Source organism: Euprymna scolopes, chromosome 35 (assembly GCF_053919585.1).
Source record: "Euprymna scolopes isolate OS-2025 chromosome 35, ASM5391958v1, whole genome shotgun sequence".
Taxonomy (NCBI): Eukaryota; Metazoa; Mollusca; class Cephalopoda; order Sepiida; family Sepiolidae; genus Euprymna; species Euprymna scolopes.
Window position 1 is genome coordinate 67,420,735 of NC_136516.1, and position 19,015 is coordinate 67,439,749.

Here is a 19,015-nt window from a genome sequence, read left to right on the forward strand (position 1 = left end):
TGTTTATTTAATTCTTGAAACATATGTTCCTTCAGATATTAACTTGAACATTTAGTTGAACTATTTCTTTTAATTAAACTGACTACATCTATTATATAAAAGACAAAGAAGTGTCTGTTTTGTTATCACAAGACAATTTTCCCATGCATTATCTTCTTTTTTTGTTTAATAACAGTTAATAAAAAATATTACATATAGAACAAATAAGGCACAAGGCCAATCAAAAGTGTGGGAATAATAGGTGTTGTTGGTCATCTTTGGTCTCAAATACTTACAATTGTCTATCTTCCTCTTAACTAGAATCACCTCAGTCACCACAATACCACATTCACTCCATCGATGTTCTATTTAAGCTGAACTCAAATTTTTGAAAAAGTTTTATTCAAACAAAAATTATACAGAAATTACATTTCATTGCTGAGGAAGTGGGAAATAAACAAAAAAACAATAGGAGGGTCTGTTTTTTTTTGTCATATGTGTATTCTCCTAGGCATGATCACCTCCTTTTGAGATAGTTGTGATTAATTAATATCTGTTTTGTGGTCATGATAATTTACTCCCATGGATAACTAACATCTGCTTTTGAAGCGGGGGTAGAGTAGTATCTTTTTCTTTGCCATATGTCCAAAAAATTCCGATGTCTCTTGCTAAAGTCCACATTGTCTTACCTGGATTTTGGTGCATCTTTTTTTTTTTCTAGGTTCTCGTTGAATTTTGTTATACGAACACAGCAAGAATGTTTGCTACGATCCCTCTTGCTGGCTATTACTTCTATATATTAGTTGTAATTCTCAAGCTGAAATTTAAAGTATTTTAGGAGTACTGAACTCAGTTTTACAAATGTTTGCATTTGGCGCAAGTCAACATAATAAAGGTCACTCTGTTCCAATATTCCAATATTTTTAGTTATCCAGCACTTAAACCCTTTAATAAAAATATTTATCCATTGCACTTTACTACTATTAAATACTTCAAAGTATAACTGGAAATGTCTTCACAATTATTAAATCATTTCTCTCTAATACCTTCATAAGAGTAGTGGTTGATAGGCAAAAATCAGAAGCTTACAGTATTAATGCTGGAGTCCCTCAAGGGTCCATCCTGGGCCCAAATCTCTTCCTGATCTACATCAAAGATCTCCCAAATCATATCCTAAGATCATTCATAGACATTTATGCTGACAACACTACCATCTATGGCAGCACTTCAAAGACCGTAAACAACTAAGTTCTCTCTGATTCTCACTCCTCTGATCTTGAGCACGTGATATAATGGGGAAAGAGGTGGCTGGTTAATTTTAATGCATCTAAAACCAAGCTTCTGTCTTTCCATAATTAATGCTCTGATCCCCATCTGACATCAATTGAAATGAATGGCTCTCGTCTTGGCGAGGCTCCATGTTTTTATAAGCTACTGAATCTAACCTGTATTCCTGATCTGAAATGGAACATGTACATCAAATCCGTTGACAAGGTCGCTGAAAAATAGTGGGATCATTCTACCACTCCAGTAGATATCTCAATGCTGATGCAATTCTTCTCTACCTGTATAAAAGTCACGTACATCCAAGGATGGAATACTGTTACCACATCTGGGCAGGAGAAAACACTTTTTCCTACCTTGACAGAGTTCAAAATAGACTTCATAGCATAGTGGGGGATGCCCTTTTCTCTTCCTTGCAATCTCTTTCCCACAGAAGACACGTTGTAAACCTGTCTCTGCTTTATCTTTATTTTTATGGCAAGTGCTCATCTGAGCTTCAATCTAAGTCAAATTTTCATGAAAAATACTCATCTAGCTGAAGCCACTATCAATAATTTCCCCACTCTTTATCTGTGCCTAAACCTAAATGTAGATTCCATGAATGAAGCGTCTTTCTTAGAACTGCACGCCTGTGGAACTTTCTTCCATTTTGCTGCTTTCCAGATGACTACAAATATGGTCTTCCAGTCCAACATAAACAAGTTCTTGAGTCGTTCCCTTAAGTAATCCAATTTAGTAAATTTCCATTACTAATGATTACTACGATATTGTCCTATTAACTTCTATACACTCATTAACCCTTATCCTTAAGTGGCCTCCAGGCCTTGATAAGTGGTGATCCTTTGTAAAAAAAAAATAAAAATAAAAATTCAAGTTTCGTTTCTATTATTTCATAAAATTCTTATTTTAGTCAAATAAATTATTTAGAATGAATAAGAATAAAAAACATGTACTGCTACTAAACTTTAGAATCCTTATTCCAATTTGAATTTTATGAAATGATTTTGCTTCTATAAAATTCCTAATATTTAAGGCTTAAGATTAAGGTGTCTTAAGCAAATAAACTACTCTCATCCAATTATGGTGCAAAATATTTATTTTGAACATTAGAAAAAAAATTAAAATAATTTATTACTTCATGACTTTTTATTTGTGATACTATATCAACAGGTCACATAGTTCATATCAGACTGGTTGTAAAGATGCATTTAATGGTAAATTCTTCTCTTCATTAATGTCAAAATCTCCTAACTTTGTTTTGGAATGTCAGCACAAGATACTCAGCAAGTTCTTCATAATCATTAACACCAGTTGCATGAGTTTTGGAAAGTTTATGGAAGAGATGTGAGCTTGCATTACCTTGAAGAACTGCCCTGAAACAAATCTGTTAGACAAGCCTTTAAAGATTTAGATTTTAGCAAATGTTTCACTACAAAAGCAATCATGTACATGCAAATAATTCAAATATTTTGGTACAATTACTGATTCTAATACAATTACAAATTCCAACTCTAAAATTGCTTAAAAAGTAGAATTTCATTTTTTTTTCTGGGGTAAGGGTGGGTAGAGGTAAAATATAGAGATAATATATTTTTTTATCAAGTCTTCATCTAAAATAAAAAAGTTCTTTTTTTATTTTTTTTTAAATTAGGGAATTTTTTTTTTTAAATACGAGTCAAAAAAGAAAAAAAGTTCTCTTAATTTAAAAGAAAAAATATTTGATTACTTTTTTAAATAATAAATGTTATTTTTTATAACAAGTGTTTCTGTGCGTGTGTGTGTTTATTTTTCTTTCAAGTTTATAAAATTCAAGAGTTTATTTTTGAGGTTTGGCCAAAATGAAACTCAATTTCATATAATTTTAATAGTTAAATATTGTCAACATCAATAATAATAATAAAATGAAGTTATTTACTGGCAGAGGACAGAGTTAGACACAAGGTCCATTTTAAATGTAGGAAAAATCCAGTTCCCTCAGAAGTGGCACACTGGATTGGGAAAAGTTTCTATACATATAAATAGTTGTATTTCTATTTGTTTTGTTTACTTTCTGGCTTGAAAGGGATCATTTTAAAAAAATACAGTTTATTTTTTGCAAATATCTTTAGGTATGAAGCTAAAAAGATATTTGTCAAAAATAACCGCGACTGAAACTTGAGTAAATTCGTTTTGTTGTTTATTTTTATAATAATTATAGTAAACCCTCTTATGTACGATCAAAATCCAGCACTAGTAAATGTCCAATTCGACTCCTGCTGATTCAAGCAACTTTACACGTTGTTTCTATATGGCAAACAGCAGAAGCAGTCAGTCGTACATTCATCAGGAATAATTTTGGTGCTACATATTTAGTAAAACCAATGTTTTCCTTTATTTTGTTACTTTGAGGGGGGGATAGTTTTAGATTAGGTCTACCTGCAAAATTTTCTTTAGAATGATGACTTTTGAAGGTTTTTGACTATGTTGATTAAGAAAATCTCATTTTAATTTTGCAGAAATAAATACTTTTAGAGATCATTGGCTGCCAGGTTTGTACGTATGCATGAAAAACAAATCTACTTCCCTCCTACCGACACAGCCACTCCTAATTTTTTTTTTTAGCATTTGCGGATGGGTATGCTGACAATGATTATCGTGGTTAACTTTGGGGGAATTATCCCCCCCCCCAAAAAAAAAGGTAGTTGTCTACTCCAACAGGCGTTCTTTATATAGGAATGTTGGGGGGGGGGGCGTCTATTCCGAACACTGTTCTTAAGATGGCGAGGTTATTGGTGTCCATTCCAAATGCTATTTTTGACATGACAATACTCAAAGATGTGAAATGAAAAAAGTCGTAATTGTTTTGTTTTACAGGTTAAAAAAGATGACATAAAACTGGAATTTAATTTAATACTATTGGTAAAAGAGTTGAAAAGTAGATTTGAACAACAAACAGAAACTGCTATTATTGATTTCAATCACTCTAAACAGTTCATATACAGTGAGAATCTAAAACTTTTGCTTTTACTTTCTCTTATTTTTCTAATGGACTATTTTTCGTAATTTTATTAATTCATACTGATTTACACATTCCCTAATTGCTTTTCTTAAATTCAAACAGTACCTGCAAGTTATTGCCCCAAACCAGCGCTCATCACCAGAGAAAGCCAGATTATTTCATTTCAGCCACAGCCACTAGTGTCAGCAATTGTTCAGGGACAGTAGTGGCCACCAACAACAACCGTAGTTTACTTTTTTGCCGGGGGGGGGGGCAAGTTTTCACCAGGCAATACTGGTTAACAGGCTCTGTTAATTTACAATAATACCAAAGAAATATTGCAATATATTCATTTTTAAACAGTCCTAGATTTCGATTTAAGTTTCTTGTACATAAAATGCATTACAATTCAACTTTGAGTGCTCTAACTTCTTTTCTTTTAATGGATACATAGCACTTTTAAGAAATCGCAGTATATTTATGTGCATTTATTGCAGATTATTTGGAAACTGTTAATTTCTGGCGATTTTCAGTGGTATATTCTGATTCCTTGCACAAAAAATACACTTATATGGTAAATTTCATTGCTTAATCTTGTGTTTTAACAAAGATATAACATTTTTACTGAAAAAGTAGTGTAAAAAATGTGACAAAACGCATATGGTCTTAAAGAAGTAAAAAATATCCAAATATGTGAGGCACAAAAATAGTCATAACTTCCTTAATCAGAAATGTTTTCCTGTGTATTGCTACATTAAGTAAGTACACAATATTTTAAAGAATTTCAGAGATCTTTTTTGTTCATCTTTGATCAATATCTGTATATATATTTTTTCATGTCTGTATGTACTTTATCACCTTTCACAGCTTTTTTTTATTTTTGAAATGAAATCGTCTGATTACAAAAGATGAAATATGCATGACTATTAACTGATGTCACTAAAAAAATCTGATTTTATCCATTTTAAAAATGAATTGTTCCAAATTCGGATTGTCATTTCCACAACTTAATCAGTTTTAAGATCTACTCTTTGTTTTCTTTTTATTTTAATGAAATTTTGATGCACATCTTATTGTTATAATTTAAAATAAATAATTGAAAATAATGACATTTCTTTTATTTATTTGAAGAATATTTTGCCAACAATTATTTTTACGAAAAGAAAAATATTTTAAAAAGATTTAAATTGTTATAGTGAATAAATTAAAATGTTTAAAACGTTTGTTTTATTTATTAAAAACAATATTACATCAACAATTATTTTTACAGAGAGAAGAAAGAATATTATTTACTTGACTAAAAATTATAAAAATTGGTATAACTTTCAATAAATAAAGAAATAAATTTGTTTTATTAATTTAATGTTGATGATGACAATTATTTTTATGGATGAATAAAGAGCCAATGTTTGCATAATATTATTAAACCTTACATCTATTATTTCACAAGAAATAATATTATTAAACGAAGTAAATTATGCAGATGAAGCAAACATGGAATTTCTACTGTGAGAGTTGATATAATATTTGCATTACTAATAACATCACAGATTAATTATTTTCATAAAAAATGAATTTTCTAATAAAATAATGTAGTGCAAGGTAAGAATTAAACATACTTAAGAAACAAAAATACAGAAAAAATCTTTATGTATGTACCAATGACGGAATGAAAATATCATGTTCCAAAAATCACATAAATTGATCAAATAGTTTGTTTTTTTTTATCTAAGAAAATGAAATTTTATGAGGAAGTTAGAACAATGTGTCTTGATCCGCCATATTTAATTAAGTGTGACAACTCAATTGGAATTACAGATTTTAAAATCAGCCTTGTAATTGCTACAATGTATTATTAATTGCTAAAAATCATTAAAAAAACTGATTTTCTACATAAAAAAATAAACTATTTGATCAATTTATGTGATTTTTGAAACATGACATTTTCATTCCATGATAAGTACATACATCATAAGATTTTTCTGTATTTTTGTTTTTTAATTAGGTGGAATTCTGAATAAGAACCAATAATTCATCATATTATGGTGCCTGCAAGTTAAAAGATAAATGATAAATATTTCTTTTAAAATTGGATGATTTCCCGGAATTGAGTAAAAGAACAAATAGAAAACTTTTTTACATTATGCTGAGTTTTTAACCCATACAATGTAGTGTGTGTGTGTGTGTGTGTGTGTGTGTGTGTGTGTGTGTGTGTGTGTGTGTCATTTGCAATAAAAGTTAGAAGTACCTGTCAGCAAATTCGTAAGTGGATACTGGTGTCTGTTGAAGACAAGGCTTGCTGATTTTGGGTCCTGTCGGTTCCATAGCACCACTTTCACTTATGGATGTTAACAACCTTCACCTCTTGGTCTCTCCTGCGAGTTTCTGATTTTAAAAAGAATCCGAGAAATCAACACAAACAGAATCAAGTCAAGCCAAAAAAAAAAAAAAAAATATCACTGAGACATATGAATCACATTGACTACATGCCGTATGAGGTAAGAAAAAATGCTTTGATTTACATTTAGCAGCACCAATTTTTCAATCAAAATTTTTTTTTCTTTTGGAAAATTCCAATGTTTTCATTTTAATAAAATTCCATAAGAAAATCTATATATATAAATTTGTATTCTTGTCTGTTTGTTTGTTTGTTTGTTCACAATTTGATTAATATATACAAAAGGTCCATTACTTTATTATTTCATTCATTCCTATATATATATATATATATATATATATATATATATATATATATTGTATGATTCTTGCAAAATATACAATTAAGAGGTGACCTCATTAGCATATTAAATTAAGGAAAATTGATTTTATTATATAGTGGTGTGTTAGTTATTGTTTATAGTGAGAGAATTGTTTTAAGCGTTCTATTTAAGTTTGTTATTTAAATTTGATTTATATTGATAACATATTTAATTTATTTTTACCAACATCGATTTTTTATAAACCAGTTTGAGTTATTTCCCTGGGCGCCAACTTTGTTCTTTTTGTTTTCTTTTTCGGCAGATATTAAAACTTAAAAACTTTCAAGCATTATTTTTGGAATTAGTTTAAATAAAATAATTTTTTTTTTTTATTGCATTTTCACCCCAAACAAGGCACATTGCCACTTTGTTAGGGGGCTACTATCAGGGACATAAGCATCAGGGGTACTGTGTAGGAAGTTGGGTAGCAAGATGTCGGTTCACGTTACACTTGAACTTCTGCATGTCAGTACAGTCGGGGAAGCAGGGATCCGGAAGGGAATTCCAAAGTCTAGCTGTTCTGGGGAAGAAACTACTGGAGTGGAGTAAAAGGCTGTCTTGCATTTACATCGAGGGGGCACAAGTGCTTGCAGTTCGTCAGAGCATTTACCATTAAAGTACTTGTAGAACAGGCAGAAGGATGCAACATTTCATCGATGTGACAGAGGCTAAAGTTTAGCTGACAGTTCAGGACCTATCATATTGGCGACTCTCTTTGGAACATTGTCTAGGAGCGATTAGTGGCAGATGTACCAGCCCAAATGTGACAACAATACTCCATACATGGGCAAATGGTGGCCTTATAGAGGTATAGGATACTTTCAGGCGTTAATAGCCGTGATTTCACAATTCACGTTGTGGTCCAGTGGATTTTTATTTTAAAATAAACAAATAATCCAATTCAACTACGATTCTTTATTTAAAAAAAAAACAAAAACTTTCATTTACATTTTTTTACCAGTTTCTTTCTTCACATTTTTTTGACATCGTAACTAATTTTTTTCTTTTAATAACAATAAATCATAACTCATGATTTCGAAAACATAAAAATATGTATTTCGGTCGACACACAAATTCTACTTTGGTATTTTTGAAACTGAATTATTTACAGTTTGTTTTCGTTGCATCAGACCATGAAGACAAATTTTTCTAGACTGAGGTAGCATAAAAGAAATTCACTTAAACTGGAATATAGTCATAAAAAGGTGCTCAATATCCAGAGAATAGCTTTTCTTCGTATCCCTTCTGTCAAAATATCTGGTGGAGAGTTTGTCACATACTTCTTCTTTTATCGTGTTTCTTTTATTTTGGAAATTTTTGTTGGGGTTCACATATAATAATGAAAAATTTCCCAATATACTTAGTATAACAGGTGTGGCCAAACCGAACTTCATGTTGACCCTGGCAATGCTGAGTATCCATGCTAGTACTAAAATATAACTGAAAACAAAAATAAAATTAAAGTTTGAGACATGTTTTGGTGTTGGTCCAAAATTTTGAGAGAGCAAATAAATACTTTAGAATTTGTTTTATTTTTTATCAAAATCACTTCAGACAATGCATGAAGCCACGTGATATAATAAGCAATATATATATTTCATGATTCTTTGAGGGGTACAACATTTATATAATGCAATCATGAAGGGAAGAAGAAAATTCATGTTTAAAATGTTTAAAATAAAGTTATCGGGATGAAGAGAATAAAAAAAAGGAAAGATAAAAAGGGGGGGGGTCAGCTGACCGGTTTTGCCCTCGCTTTATCAAAGCTGTATCGAGGGATTTGAAAGTAAAAAAAAAAACAAGAATGGGAATCGAAAATATGTACAAATAAAAATAACGTTGCTGTATTTCAATCGCTTTCCCCCAATTTCCCCCCTCCCCATATATAACGTTACGCAAATATTTTTATATGAAGTAGCAGGTACTACATTGCGCCATTTTGAATTTAGCCCACTTCTTTAAAACGTTTGTTGGAATGGTTCTAGTGGAAAACCCATCATGAAATTTGGAATATATACTGTCATTAGATAGACAAATTTTTTGTCAAAATTACAAAAAAAATTAAAATGACCTTTTTTGAGATAATTCAGGTAAAAGGTCAAGGTGAAGGCCAACTTTTTTTAATTTGACCTTGAAATAAATATCCCAAGATAAAATTGTAGATCTATCCAAGTACTTTAGAATGATATATGAATGAACTTTGTAGGCCCCTAAATAACAGAGATATCATCTTTTAAAGTTGGTCACCTCTCCATAAAAATTCACATTTTTGTAAAAAGATCAAGGTCATATCTCAGAAACCCCTTCACATTGAGATATGTAACAGATGTCATTCAATTCCTTTCATGGAGATCTATAAGTGTAGCAAATTTGAAAAAAATCCGTGTAAGACATTGTTTGTGCCCCCCCCCCCCCAAAAGAAATGTGTCGATTTGACATGGAATGAGCCATATATATATATATATATATATATATATATAAAAAGTGAACGTGTCTGTGTGTCTGTCTGTGTGTCTGTGTACATTTCCCTATGCAATAACTCTGTCAATTTTTAGTCTACAAACTCAAATTTTATATACAGGGTACTGAGATTTGGGAAAATCTTTGTGATCGGTTTTCAGCCAGAAATTTTGCTGTTAAGGGGTCAAAGTTCAACGATTTGACCTTTGAGGGCTCTACCAAACTCCTCCGACAATTTTGCGTCTAAACACTTGAAATTTTAGAGATAGGTTCCTTGGACATGAATCTAACTTAATAACTCGATTTCAGCCCAAAACTGTAAATTTTAAGGGGTCATAATAGGGCTCAAAATTTAAAAAATTGACCGCTTTTTTTTTTTTTGCTCAACATACACCTCCAAATACCCAGGCAACGCCGGGCACCCATGCTAGTATATCTATAAAAGTGAACGTGTCTGTGTGTCTGTCTGTGTACATTTCCCTACGCAATAACTCTGTCAATTTTTAGTCTACAAACTCGAAATTTGATATACAGGGTCCTGAGATTTGGGAAAATCTATGTGATAGGTTTTCGGACAGAAATTTTGCTGTTAAAGAGTTAAAGTTCAACGATTTGACTTTTGAGAACTCGACAAAACTCCTCCGACAATTTGGCGTCTAAACACTTGAAATTTTAGATATAGGTTCTTTGGACATGGATTTAACTTAAAAACTTGATTTGAGCCCAAAGGGATCATAATAGGGGTCAAAGTTTTAAAAAATTGACCGTTTTTTTGCTTTTTTTTTTTGCTCAGCATCCACCTCCGAACAACCAGGCAACGCCGGGCTCCCATTCTAGTATATCTATAAAAGTGAACGTGTCTGTGTATCTGTGTGTGTGTGTGTCTGTCTGTCTGTTTGTCTGTGTACATTTTTCTACGCAATAACTCTGTCAATTTTTAGTCTACAGACTCGAAATTTGATATACAGGGTACTGAGATTTGGGAAAATCTATGTGATCAGTTTTCCACCAGAAATTTTGCTGTTAAGGGGTCAAGTTCAACGATTTGACTTTTGTGAACTCTACCAAATTCTTCCGACAATTTGGGGTTTAAACATTTGAAATTTTAGATATATATTCCTTGGACATGGATCTAACTTAATAACTTGATTTGACCCCAAAACAATAAAGGTTAAGGGGTCATAATAGGGGTCAAAGTTTTAAAAAATTTACCTTTTTTTTTTTTGCTCAGCATACACCTCCAAACACCCTGGCAATGCTGGGCACCCATGCTAGTATATCTATAAAAGTGAACGTGTCTGTGTCTGTCTGTCTGTGTATCTGTGTGCCTGTTTGTCTGTGTACATTTCTCTACGCAATAACTCTGTCAATTTTTAGTCTGCAAACTCGAAATTTGATATACAGGGTACTGAGATTTAGGAAAATCTATGTGATCAGTTTTCGGCCAGAAATTTGGTCTAAATATTTGAAATTTTAGATATAGGTTCCTTGGACATGGATCTGACTTAATAACTTGATTTGACCCCAAAACAATAAATGTTAAGGGATCATAATAGGGGTCAAACTTTTTAAAAATTTGACCTCTGCAGTCTCTACCAAATTACTCAGACAATTTCTGGTCTAAACATTTGAAATTTTACATAAAGGGTATTCAGAGATAGGTCAAGCTTTTTAATTTGGAAGGACATCACGTCCTCCCTCACCCCCACTTAGAGATCGACCTGCTTGTTTTTATTTAAAGAACTTTTGTTTGAGTGGGAAATTTTCCACAATTTGCAACTATTGGGGCCTTGATCAGTCTGCTTGGACGTTACTGGTCATTGAATTCGACCTTCGCTTGGCAATGAGTACCGAAAAGGAAGCCAGACTAGCAAGATTGCTAGCTCTAGAAGAAAGACATAAGTTGGTGATAAAACACACGTTGAATAACTTAAATGAACGGGACGTGTTGAATACTCAAGCCTTGGAAAACTCCAAGAACAATATTGATAAATGCCTGGCGGAAATCGAGAAAATTAAAAATGAACTTATAGAGTTGCTACCCATAAAGGATTTGACGTCTCATGGTGACAATACTTTGCAGTTTACGGAAGTAGTCAAGAAGAATCTGGATGCTTTGACCATTGAAGTATACAAAGATGTCCTTCCTCCTCTTTATCCTACCATGGAAGCACAACAGCCTACGCAAGGACAGACTTCGAAAATTAAACCTATGGTCCAGTGTCCAGAATTTGATGGACTTGACAGTGAAAATAAATTCACACTCAGAGACTTCATTACTAGATTTGAATACTGCACATCTGGACTGACTTCCAGGAAAGAAAAGTTGACGTTCCCGAAGACTTGTGTCACTGGTCGGCCTTTTATGCTTATACACCACTTACGTGAAGTTTCGGATAACTATGAGGTTGCTCTTCAGATCCTTAAGGATAACTACTGAGATGAAGAAGCTATACGAGAAGATATATTCTCCAGGCGATTTTTATTTGATCCTAGACGTCATTATCAGTCAGATTTCCTTAAAGAGTATCTATCTCAACTAAAATATGAGCTAGCTGAGCTAGATTCATCTCTGCACAACAGATTTTTAAGGAAAAACTCTGGCAGCGGAGCACTGGCTGCACACATCCTTCTTCAGCGACTGCCTGCCCGCCTTAGGGAAGAATTAGTGCATATAGAGGAGACTCCTTATCCTGGCCTTCATTCCATACTGTAAGGATTTTGAAGTTGTGGAAGAATACCCTTTACGAGAGAGAACCGTACAGATGAGATATACATTGGTAAAATACCCGTCCTTCCAGGGAAAGGTGGACACCTCCGACATTGGAAACCCTTCATATCTAAGAAGAACACTGCTCATGTAACCTCTGTTTACGAGATGGACATGAGGTTCTGGACTGTAAAAAATATTCCACCTTCCAGCAAAGACAACGCCGTTGCAGAGAATTGGGACTTTGTCATAGATGTACCAGCTGCAACCATTTTGGGTAAAACTGCCGATCAAGAATGATCAAGAGAATTCTTGTCATACGTGTTCTGGTTATGATCACACCGCCACCATGTGTCCCGGCACTTCTGCATCCAATGGATGTATAAATACTGGCATGAGTGATCAATAATATCTCCTAGCCATATCCAGGATCCTTCTTAGGAGGGGGACAGGACGGTCGAAGCTAGATGCTTGGTAGATACTGCCAGCCAAAACTCCTATTTCAGCAAAGGCATTATGGACAGTCTGCAATGTGATCCCAGGTCGGTGTGGAATAGGAACTTGGAAATTGTCACATTTTGGGGGAGAAGACATTACCGATTTAAACAAATAACTGCAGAGGTTCTGTTCCGTTTGGGAATCTCGCGACAACTGCCAGTGTTGATGATGGACAATTGAATTTGCATCACAAGATCGAGTGATTGCCTACCCTTCGGGAGATGAATTATGAACTTGACACGGATCTGGGTATGTCCGCTGATATAATACTTGATGGATTGTTAGGGGTTGATCTCCTGCAGTTTATGGGGACATAGGAGATAGTTAAATGTATGAATGGGGTGGCCTGGTCAACACCAAGAGGAATGATACCGTTTGGAGATCCCAGGAATTTTTTGTACCCACACCAGGAGGAAACACCAGCCACTGCCTGGTTGACTGCTTATGATGAAACCATGAATTCTATGGTGTGCCCGAATTTCATGGTTAACAATGTCAACAATTCCAGACCCTCTTATGCAGACCTGTACCATTTTTTGTGAAAGTGCTGCTGATAGAGGCCTTGAGTGGATATATAGTATTGAATCGTTGGGACTCTCTGAAGAAGACTCCCTGTCCGATTATGATGTGATAAAAGCAAAGGAGTTCATGAGTCGCATGTGATTCAGGGGAGGTAATTATTGGGTGCAACTACCATGGCACACAGAAAAATTAGCCAGGGTGGACTCAAATTATCATGTAGCCATCAAGGTACTGGACAAGCTTTCCAGGCTGTTGGAAAACTGCTTCTGTGGTACCAGTATTCAAGAATTCTGGCGAAAGAACTGACCCATCAAATTATCACCCCATTAGCCTCCTCCCACTTTTCACCAAAATATTTGAGACCATAATTAACCATGCTCTAGTCCGGCACCTTACAGATGCTACACTTCTGACTGACAAACAATATGGATTTATACACGCCTGTTCCACAGCAGACATACTCACTATAATCTTTGAACGTATATACCATTCACTGGACAAAGCCAGGGAGGGCAGAGCGGTAGCTCTAGATATATCTAAGGCTTTTGACAGGGTATGGCATGAGGGTCTCCTTAGGAAAATTAAATCATATGGTATCACTGGTGGAATACTTAACATAATTAAATCCTTCTTAGATAAGAGAAAAATCCAAGTTGTCCTCCACAGTCGTACATCCAAACAGTGTGATATAAATGCGGGAGTGCCTCAGGGGTCTATCCTTGGACCTCTATTGTTCCTAATATTTATTAATGACCTCCCCGACAAAACTGCCTCTGAGATGGGTATATATGCTGATGACACCACACTCTATAACAGGCATAACAGGAAAACAAGTGAACACATAACTAAAGAAATGGCAGAAACACTAGAGGATGACATCCAATCTGTAGTGGAATGGGGACATAAATGGATGGTCACATTCAATGCTGCCAAGACTAAACTGGTTTTCTTCAATAATTACAAGAAACCTTCTCTGCCACCAATAGCAATGGCCAGTGACTCCCTGTCTGAGAGTACATCTTTCAAACTGCTTGGCCTAACGTTCACAGGAAACATGAGTTGGAACAATTATATTGAAAACATTGCCAGTGCCACTGCGAAAAAGGTAGGCTCTCTCTACCGTGCTAGAAAACTACTGACACCTGAAAGTATCCTGTACCTCTATAAGGCCACCATTCGCCCATGTATGGAGTATTGTTGTCACATTTGGACTGGTGCATCTGCTGCTAGTCTCTTGCTCCTAGACAAGGTTCAAAAGAGAGTCACCAATCTGATAGGCCCTGAACTGGCATCTAAGCTTCAGCCTCTGTCCCATCGACGAAACGTTGCATCCCTCTGCCTGTTCTCCAAGTATTTTAATGGTGAATGCTTTGACGAACTGCAGACACTTGTGCCCCCACAATGTAGACACCCTCGACAAACCCGACAGGCAGCTAAATCCCACCCCCACACAGTAGAAATCCCTAGATATAAAAGATCTTTCTACTCCAGTAGTTTCTTCCCCAGAACCGCTAGACTCTGGAATTCCATTCCAGGTCCCTGCTTCCCTAACTGTATTGACATGCAGAAGTTCAAGTGTAACATGAACCGACATCTTGCTGCCCAAATCCCAACATAGTGCCCCAGTAGTTGCTGCCCCTGATAGTAGCCCCCTACACCAAAGTGGCAATGTGCCTTGTTTGGGGTGAAAATGTAATAAAAAAAAATTTTTTAAAAAACAATTTAAAAGAAAAGGGCTTGTACCAGGAATACTTGCAGGTATTTGCTGAGCAGGAAGCAGAGAACATCATTTAGCCCTTCAAGTGTCCACCGCATTTATATCATAAGTATGTCTGGATCCGTCACCGCTGCATGTTTAAGACGGAAGGCACCACCATTACAAAGATACGACCTGTTTTCAATTGCTCACTGAAGGCCAGAGGAGGGGTTTCTCTGAACGAAGCAGCCTATCCGGGTATAAATTTAACCGGTGATATGTTAAATTTAACTCTGCTTTTTAGGACAAACAGGGAGATATTAGGAAGGCGTTCTTAATGATCAGATTCTCTAAGGAATCGGACAAAAATAAGTTTTGTTTCTTTTTGAAACAAGGTAGTTACCTGAAATGTTACAGTTATACTACTATTATTTTCGGATTCAATGCGAGTCCTTTCATTTTGAATTGCATCTTAAAATACCATGCAAATAAATTTCCTGTGGACGAATGCTCTACAGTATTGAGTTCAAGATTCTATGTGGATAAGCTTGTCACTACGTGTAATTCAACAGACGGATTGAAGAAAGCATACCGGCAAGCGAGAGAAAGATTAGAAAATGGAGGATTCAAATTACGATCATGCAATATGAATTGTCGTGAGTTACAGGAAACAATGCAACTCAATGGAACCCTGACCACCTGGGAGAAAGTCTTGGGGTACAGATATGACCCTGCCAACGATACAATCGGTCTCGCCCAAAGATTTTGTAGTCCTGAACTACAAAGCGACTCATCGGCAGCTTCTGGAATTTTCAACCATTTATCACTATGCCTACCTGTCAATATTCAGAGCAGAGAAATGTGGAAGGCGGGATTAGACTGGGATGAACCAATCCCAAAAGAGATGACCTCTAATTGGAGTTCCTTGGCGAAGGAACTATCACAACTCCATTCCTTGTCCTTCAAGAAACGGGTATTTAATGAGGATAATGACGTCGTTTTGTGCGTCTTTTCTAATGCCTCTAAAAAGGTCTATGGATTTACTCTCTATGCCATCCAGGGAGAAGTGTTCTCTACTGTTTGCCAAAGCTAAGATCGCTCCTTTAAAAGCAAAAACTCTGCCGATGCTAGAATTGCTGGTGGCCATCTTAGCAATAAAGTGTCTTGTTAATATTCTAAAGATTTATGGAAAAACGAGGGTGGTTGAGTTGTATCTGGCTGTAGATTCACAAATTGTCCTCACGTGGTTGATGTCCAAATTAACAAGTATCAAGAGTATATATTCTAATATTTACTTGTCTGGAGGTCAGAGCGGTTCACCTAGAATTGGTAGAAGACATGACAGTTCGTTCCTTTGTTTTGGCTTTTACCAGATTCGCTAATATGTGGGGTTTGCGTTCTCATTTATATAGCAACAATGCCAAGTCCTTTTATACGGGCGGGGATTTACTTCATCAAGCGCTTACTGCTGACGAATTTGGAAAAAAATTCTGATCTTATGATTAAAAACACATAAAGATTCCTCTGCATTCTCCTTGGTATGGGGGCGTATGGGAACGAGTCATTAATATGCTGAAGAAATGTCTTTATAAGTCCATCGAAAGATCTGTTTGCTGTTACTCGGAGCTTCTTACTACCATCTCTGACATCCAACGTGCTGTGAACAATAGACCTCTGACATACGTAAGTTCTGACAGTTCCAGGTGGGAGGTGATCACCCCCTAATCACTTCCTTCACCCTGATCTGAATCCCAACCTTCTGATACATCTGGAAAATGCGGCCATTTGTGAAGGCGAGGTACCCACCAAACAAAAACTTATAGACTCGCTCAGGAATAGAGATGCACTGCTAAAGGAATTTAAGAAGATTCGGCATGAAGACTATCTACTTTCTCTCAGAGAACAACATCCTACCTGTTAATTTGTTTTCTGGGGGTTTGTGGATGTGATCCTTGTGTATTATAATTAGATACAAAAATGCATTTTAAGTCAAAAAAATCACTATTATCTAATTGCCTGTCGAAATTAATAAAAATAAATTCAACAAGTAGCATTACAATTACAAGAAAAAAAAATATAATCTGTCGGAAAATGCAGTTTTATGTTTTTTTTACCGATTTGTTTCCCTTGTTTTCACTTTATTTTTGCTTAAATTTCAAAGTAGAAAATTATGCATCGATAATAACAATTTTCTTTTGTTTGTTTTCACTTTATTTTTGCTTAAATTTCAAAGTAGAAAATTATGCATCGATAATAACAATTTTCTTTTGTTTGTTTTCACTTTATTTTTGCTTAAATTTCAAAGTAGAAAATTATGCATCGATAATAACAATTTTCTTTTGTTTGTTTTCACTTTATTTTTGCTTAAATTTCAAAGTAGAAAATTATGCATCGATAATAACAATTTTCTTTTGTTTGTTTTCACTTTATTTTATTTTTTTTTTTTTTGTCATTTTTGGAATTTTCACTAATTTCGACATGTAATTAGGTAATAATGTTTTTACTTAAAATATATTTTTGAGTTTTAGATATTCAAGTATAATGCACATGCATCGTAGATTTTTTGTTATTTTTATTATGCAAATATTTATTTGAACTGTATTTTGCTGACAATTTCTTCAGTGATATTGTGGTCTTAAATTTGTAATTTAATTTTTTATAAAAATTGTGATTTCATAGCAAAACCTCCCACTAACCCTAACTCCAAATAGCAACACATTAATATTTGTGAAAAAGTAATATATTTGCAAAAGTCAGGCACATTAATATTTGCTAAATGAAAAATGAAACAGACAAATTCATATCTGCACATATTTCCATAATTAATATTTTATCCTGTTACTGCTGTGAAAAAAGTAATTGATAAAATCTGACAATCATTTTGGGAGCTAATTAAAAAATTGAATTTTTTTTATCTAAACTCTGTAAATTAGAATTTACAATTTATTATTCAACAAGGAATATAATTTGAAACTTATAATTTATTGAATGTGTGTGTGTGTGCGTGCGTGAGAGAGAGAGAGAAAAGGAGTTTCCGTTCTGTCTCCACTTGGATCTTCCGACCACTCTGTTGTATCAATTAAGATAAAAATGAAATGTAAAAAGTCTTCAGATGTACCTCTCCATCGTACAGTATAACAATACTCTATGACAGACTGGAATAGCTTCTGTACATTTATATCAGATCTACCTCTGCATTCCATGTTTAAAAAGGATGTGTCCTCTATAGTATCAGACCTGATAAAATGGTTAATTGTAGGTATTGACCGTTTCATACACTCAAAAAAGTTCCAGCGAAACCTAACAGCCAGTGGTTCTCTCCAGAATGTGCTGCTGCCATTGTGCACAGAAATCACTTTTTCCATTGCTTCCAATATAATAGATGTACTGAGACTAAAGCTGCTTTCAGAACTGCCAGCGACCATTGTAAAAAATAATAAAGTATGCAAGAGAGTTGTATGCTCAGTCCGTCAAGTCCAAAGTAGCTGAGCAGCAGCTTGATTCCCACTAGTTTTGGCAAATAGCAAACAGAATCCTGAACAGAAACGTGTGCTCTATCCCAACTATCATCAATAGACCTGATGTAATCTTGTCAGCATCAGACAAAGCCAAACTCTTTGCCAAGAACTTTGCAGCTAATTCTAACCTTTGAGACCAAGGCTGCCAATCTCCAATATTTTCTCCTGTATCAGAAAACACGCTATGTGGTATATAAATATCAGTATGTGATGTTGCCAAGCTAATGAAAAATCTTGATTCCAGTAAAGCAACCGGCCCTGACAGTATTCCAATTATAGTACTCAAACTTCAACCAGAACTAGCGCCCATACTTACAAAACTGTTTAAACATTGTCTTAAGGAGAATTGCTTCCCATCACCCTGGAAAATCTCATCAGTTTGCCCTATATTTAAGAATTCAGATGATCGCTCATCTCCCTCTCAGTACAGGCCAATAAGTCTCCTGTGCATCATGAGTAAGTTGTTGGAATCTGTGTTAAATAGAGAAGTAATCAACCATTTCAACAAAAATAACCTTCTTAGTGACACACAATATGGTTTCTGTTCTGCTAGATCTACAGCAGATGTGCTTACAGTTATATCTCATAGGATTAGTGAATCTCTCCACGGAG

The 19,015-nt window shown here is 34.6% G+C and overlaps 1 protein-coding gene across 1 annotated transcript in view; it reads right to left on the bottom strand.

The window, feature by feature from the left end:
• Window positions 1-19,015, bottom strand: part of LOC145259898 (uncharacterized) — a 45,507-nt gene that overhangs the window by 24,137 nt on the left and 2,355 nt on the right. The window contains exon 2 of the mRNA XM_080117815.1: window positions 6,489-6,625. Within this exon, the coding sequence (XP_079973941.1) occupies window positions 6,489-6,565 (77 nt within the window). The 5' untranslated portion in view covers window positions 6,566-6,625. The remainder of the gene's footprint in view (window positions 1-6,488; window positions 6,626-19,015) is intronic.